The sequence below is a fragment of the Antrostomus carolinensis genome, unplaced genomic scaffold (assembly GCF_000700745.2).
Source record: "Antrostomus carolinensis isolate BGI_N321 unplaced genomic scaffold, ASM70074v2 scaffold3354, whole genome shotgun sequence".
NCBI classification, from domain to species: Eukaryota; Metazoa; Chordata; class Aves; order Caprimulgiformes; family Caprimulgidae; genus Antrostomus; species Antrostomus carolinensis.
This window is the reverse complement of record NW_010308524.1, coordinates 47,509-51,086: the sequence shown is the minus strand read 5'-3', so window position 1 is coordinate 51,086 and position 3,578 is coordinate 47,509. Positions and strand designations below refer to the sequence as shown.

The window sequence follows — 3,578 nt, the reverse complement described above, 5'->3', positions numbered from 1 at the left end:
AGGTAACGCTTCTCCTCTCTCCCGCGCAGCCACCCGGCTGGAAGAAGTCGCAGGAATCCGGGCGAAGTTCCCCACAAAAATCCCGGTAAATCCCTGTTTTGTTGTCTTTTTATCGGTTAAAAATAAATGTTGGGAATGGGGGGGAAAGGATGGGAGTGTTTTAGGTTTTGCTAAGTGTGGCTCTAATTAAAACAGGTAATTGTTGAGCGATATCATAAAGAGAAATACCTTCCTCTCTTGGACAAAACCAAGTTTCTCGTTCCTGAGGAGCTGACCATGACGCAGTTCATAACCATCATCAGGTGGGTAGTGAGCACCTGTGGGCCAGTGCTGCATCTGGGGCTTGCTGCTCTTCTCCAAGCAGGTATCTTCTAGTGCTGTGCTGGAGCATCTTGTTTCCCTTGGTGGGGAGGAGGATGAAGGTATCAGTAACAGCTTTCCTCTCTTGCAAGTGTTTAAAGAAAATCAACAGATCTCTTCTCAGGTGCATTTGGGGGGAAAAAGAAAATGGTCTCTGCTTTTTTGGCTTCATAAAGTTGTCTCTCTGTTCCCTAACTGTAGTGAGTAAAGACTGTATCGGACTCCTGTTCTGCTTTCTTCTTGCTTGATAAACTTGGTAATGGGGCTGTGTGGTTCTGTTCTGCTTATAGCTGTTACTGCTTTGCTGTCTGACTGCACCTTGCTGAATTTGCTCAAGTTCAAAGCAACTCTTAGGTGTGAATGGCATGAAATGTGCTTTTAAGTTATTATTTATAAAACACTACAGGGAAGAAGTCTCCCAAAATATTTTGTGATGCTGTCTGACCAAGGATGACAGTGATGTGCTTTTCAGCATACTTCTTAAAGTAGGGAAAAGATCTTTCTAGATGTTAACTTCTGTAAAAGATGCTTTTGGCTCTTAAGTAACTTAGGTCCTGATCTTCATATGTAATGTCTCTGAGAAGGACTCTTCTTTTGAGGGTAGACTTTAAAATAAGTGTAACGGACCATGCTGGAATCCTTTACTACAGCTGTACTGCAAAAGCTTTTGGTTTCTACTCAGCACCTCTCTGACAGTTGAGAACTCAAAGCCCAGGCTCAGTAGCACTCATGGTCTGACAATGTAAGCCTTTCCTCAGAGCACAAGCCTTTCAGCTTCCAAGCATAGTTAACTTCCTGCTGATGAAGATGTTAAACCACAAAATGACTTTACACAGCACTTCTTGTACATAGTTCACGCAACTGCTCTGTTTAATGTATTTTATGGTTGAAACCTTCTGAAGTCTGCTAATGCTTAATCCTCTATTTTTCCTCCTTTCTTCAATTAGAAGCAGGATGGCTCTAACAGCTACTCAAGCTTTCTACCTGCTGGTGAACAACAAAAGCCTAGCCAGTATGTCCTTGACAATGGCAGAAGTGTACAAGGACTACAAAGATGAAGATGGCTTTGTGTATATGACCTATGCTTCCCAGGAGATGTTTGGATGCTTTTTACCCACTGCTCAAGGGAAAACTATGGAATGCCTTCAGAAAACTTAAGGTTGGGTCCATGTGCTACAGCAAAGCAGTTGGCCATGAATCATGCCTGTGACACGAATTTCAGAGATGCTCCTTCCAATATGAGCTCTTGAGCTCTGTAGTGGGGAGTTATGACCCAAAAGCTGGCAGGACCAGCTTAGGGCAGAAATGGTGGTACACTTTTCCTAGATAATAATTTGGAAATATATTTTTATATTTGAAGACACTGTTTTTTGGGGGTTTTTTTTTGGAACTGCACATCCACTTTTTTTCAATATCAATCTTGGTTACATAACTGATTTTTAAAGTGTCCTTAAAGCCTAAGTGTAAGAGTGAAATAAAGAAGCTTTTAAGTATTGAGTTGAATGTTAGTTTTAATCTAGGGGGAAAAAGTCTGTTTAGGGGAAGGCACCAGAATAATTCTGGGAATTTGAGCTCAGTGCCTCTTAAAGTGTTGATTGTACAGCCTCTCTGAATTCTTTAATGGAATAACAAAGCTAAAGTCAGGTCACACAGGGGCAAAACTATACCTATAAATGGTTCATTAAGCTAGATATCTGAGCTGCAAGATTAAGTAGACTGTTCTAGTGCTAGAGCAGGGTTTAAATGCAGTGTGAAGTTTAACACCTGGATAAACTACTGTCAGCTATTTCAGAAAACACTGTACCTGTGATATAGATAACTACTTGTTTAAATAAGCAAAACTGATTGCTAGTCAACATAACCTAAATGAATATAGCATGCCTCAAACTGTAGTTTAATCAAGTGTTTGAGTCTATTCTTGCTACTTGATTCTACTAGTCTGGTCTCTGTAGATAGACAGTCATATCCATCCCCTACAGGCACCTGCTTGTTACTTTCCCCTGAAGTACTTGAATAAGCCTTCTTTCAAGGATGGATAGAGCTATGTGATGTACCTTGGGATTAAGAGGTATACCGATGCCTCCAGAAAATGTTAAAGCTGTAATTTAGTGAGATCTTGATTAATCTAACACACAGCCTTGGTTCCTAACCATGTATGTTAAAGGAATACTTGACATGAGGCTTAGTCTGAAGTATAGCTCGAGCTAGCTTTCCTGCTCTCCTCAGATGTGAGGAATGTATTGGCAAGTTGTAAATGTTCTGATTGTGCATAATCAACTTAAAACACCCGGTCATTTAAAAATCTGTTGCAGTGTGCAGTTAATTAATCAATCTCTGGCAGCCTCAGTTTAGGATGGTCAAATTGTTATGATATGATGCAATTCCTCTGTTTGGTACCAAACTGATTTGCAGAATGATTAATGTAGGAATTGCTAGACTGCAAAGAAAGAAGTTATTTAAATTATACATAAGGAAGGAATGTGTGTGTAGGCTTTTTGCAGTGGTTCTCTTGCACTAATAATCTCTTGAATTTGAAGCTCTCAGCAGAACTGGGCTCGAGCCTCTAAACCAGGGGGTTTAGAGGGGTGCCTGCATTATTGAAGGTGGTATTTGCCAAATTTTGTTTCATGAGTTGAGGAACAAAGAAATCATTGACCTGACTGACTCGGTGGAAAGGCTAAGGCTATGTCAGTATAGGTTATGAAAACATACAGTCTTTGGGATCCCAGAATCTGTTGCTTGGATGGATTTCACTTATGCTTGTAATGGAAACAGTTTCCATTGCACAAATTGAACTCAAATAGTCATTTGTTACCAGCCCTCAGGGAGGCAGAGCCACCTGTTTGGCAGGAGCACCACACAGCAATGTTGAACAGCTGTGGGAACCTTGGGGTAGGGGGAGTAAGGGGAGGACTTGCTATGTTCAAGCTCTCTTGCCAGTGTAAGAGCTGGGCTAATATTTTGCTTCACTGGCTCCTCTGTTTGTCTTCCTGCCTTGTGTGATACTTGCTACATGAAGAGAAAAGCACTAGAGATTCTTGGCTAGAGCAATTTTATGTCTGACAGCCAACTTTCTTTGGTTTGTAATGTAGTGGCTGAGGTGTAAGTGTTGATCCCTCCAGCACTTATTGGTATTAGGCTATGGTGTGTAACAGGCTGAGTCACAGACCCAGCCAAAAAAGTTACACAAGGAGAAGGTCAGTTGCAGGTAAAGAGCA

General features: G+C 41.2%; 1 protein-coding gene across 1 annotated transcript; it reads left to right on the top strand.

The window, feature by feature from the left end:
• Positions 1-25: 25 nt before the first annotated feature.
• On the top strand, positions 26-1,651 carry MAP1LC3C (microtubule associated protein 1 light chain 3 gamma; the record flags this gene model as incomplete). The annotated part of the gene is made up of 3 exons (XM_010165774.2): positions 26-85; positions 196-302; positions 1,308-1,651. Coding segments are annotated over 3 exons (378 nt in total), but the record flags the coding sequence as incomplete, so codon positions are not given.
• Positions 1,652-3,578: the final 1,927 nt, after the last annotated feature.